The sequence below is a fragment of the Octopus bimaculoides genome, chromosome 4, assembly GCF_001194135.2.
Source record: "Octopus bimaculoides isolate UCB-OBI-ISO-001 chromosome 4, ASM119413v2, whole genome shotgun sequence".
Lineage (NCBI taxonomy): Eukaryota > Metazoa > Mollusca > Cephalopoda > Octopoda > Octopodidae > Octopus > Octopus bimaculoides.
In genome coordinates this window covers 141,187,483-141,189,339 of record NC_068984.1, presented here as the reverse complement: position 1 = coordinate 141,189,339, position 1,857 = coordinate 141,187,483, and the positions used below count along the sequence as shown (strand labels likewise).

Genomic DNA, 1,857 nt, shown 5'->3' with positions numbered 1-1,857 from the left:
ACACGCACACACAAACACACATACGCACGCACACACACACACACACACACACACACACACACACACACACACGCATACACACGCATACATATCAAATATACACATGCTGACATACACACACGCACGAACCCTTATTTACACAAACGCTAATAATAATTCTATTGTTTCTTTATTGCAGATGAGGTCCGCACAGGTCCGTACCGCCAGCTTTTCCATCCTGAGCAACTTATCAGCGGTAAAGAAGATGCGGCCAATAATTATGCCCGTGGTCACTACACAATTGGTAAGGAGATAATCGATTTGGTTCTGGACAGAATCCGCAAGCTCACTGACCAATGTATTGGACTACAGGGTTTCTTGGTGTTCCACAGTTTCGGTGGTGGCACAGGTTCCGGTTTCACCTCCTTACTGATGGAACGCCTGAGTGTCGACTTTGGGAAGAAGTCCAAGCTAGAGTTCTCGGTGTATCCTGCACCCCAGGTTTCAACAGCTGTTGTCGAACCGTATAACTCGATTCTGACCACCCACACCACTTTAGAACACTCTGACTGTGCTTTTATGGTCGACAACGAAGCTATCTACGACATATGTCGCAGAAATCTCGACATTGAACGTCCGAGTTATATTAACTTAAATCGACTGATTGCTCAAGTTGTGAGTTCCATCACAGCTTCTTTGCGTTTTGACGGTGCACTTAACGTTGATCTGACGGAGTTTCAAACCAACCTCGTTCCTTATCCTAGAATCCATTTCCCATTGGTTACTTATTCACCAATCATTTCGTCAGAAAAAGCTTACCACGAGTCTCTTTCGGTGTCTGAAATTACTAACGCTTGCTTTGAACCTGCCAACCAGATGGTGAAATGCGACCCACGCAACGGCAAATACATGGCTTGCTGCATGCTTTATCGTGGAGACGTCGTTCCGAAAGATGTGAACCAAGCAATTGCAACGATCAAAACAAAACGATCGATTCAGTTTGTCGATTGGTGTCCAACAGGATTCAAAGTAGGGATCAATTACCAACCCCCGACGATCATACCTGGTGGAGATTTGGCTACCGTTCAAAGAGCTGTTTGTATGTTAAGCAATACGACAGCTATCGCAGAGGCCTGGGCCAGACTTGACTACAAATTCGATCTGATGTATGCAAAACGAGCTTTTGTTCATTGGTATGTCGGCGAAGGAATGGAAGAAGGAGAATTTGCAGAAGCCAGAGAGGATCTTGCTGCCCTTGAGAAAGACTATGAAGAAGTAGGAGGCGATTCCGATGAAGGTGGTGCGGAAGATGACTTTGAAGAATACTAAACATAAAGATTCTCTTCAAACCAGTTAATTATTGCGTTGATCTTGCTGTTTCCAGTGGCATGAAAGTGGACCATAATCATAGAGAAATATATATTATGTCCCCTACCCAGCGAACTTAATTCTCTCTCGCAATTTCTTTCTCGCTTTTTCCTTCCCTCTTTAATATTTTCTCAACCTTCTTCTCTCTGTCTGTCGGTCTCTCTCTCTCTCTCTCTCTTTCTTTCTTTCTCTTTCTTCTTTGTAATAAACACCAGACTTGGCCGAAGATGTCTTCAAAGGTTGACTATGATAATCAACTCATAATAATTCTTCAATTACTTCCTGTCTTTTAATAGCTGAATATATCGATATTCATTTCCAAAGTTCGAACAGTGAATGAAATTTTAGGATATGTTGTTTTCGTTTTTTCCTTATTTTTCTTTTTCATGGTTATTTTTTGATTCTCCTTAAAAATTTTAATTCGCAATAAATACATTATACACCGGTGTATAGGATACGTATGCATGTACAAGTGTATATTTATATAAATGAATACATAACGTATATATA

The 1,857-nt window shown here is 41.4% G+C and overlaps 1 protein-coding gene across 1 annotated transcript in view; it reads left to right on the top strand.

Moving 5' to 3' along the window:
• Positions 1-1,842, top strand: part of LOC106882860 (tubulin alpha chain) — a 3,318-nt gene extending 1,476 nt beyond the window's left edge. The window contains exon 2 of the mRNA XM_014933662.1: positions 179-1,842. Within this exon, the coding sequence (XP_014789148.1) occupies positions 179-1,308 (1,130 nt within the window). The 3' untranslated portion in view covers positions 1,309-1,842. The remainder of the gene's footprint in view (positions 1-178) is intronic.
• The last annotated feature ends 15 nt before the right edge of the window (positions 1,843-1,857 follow it).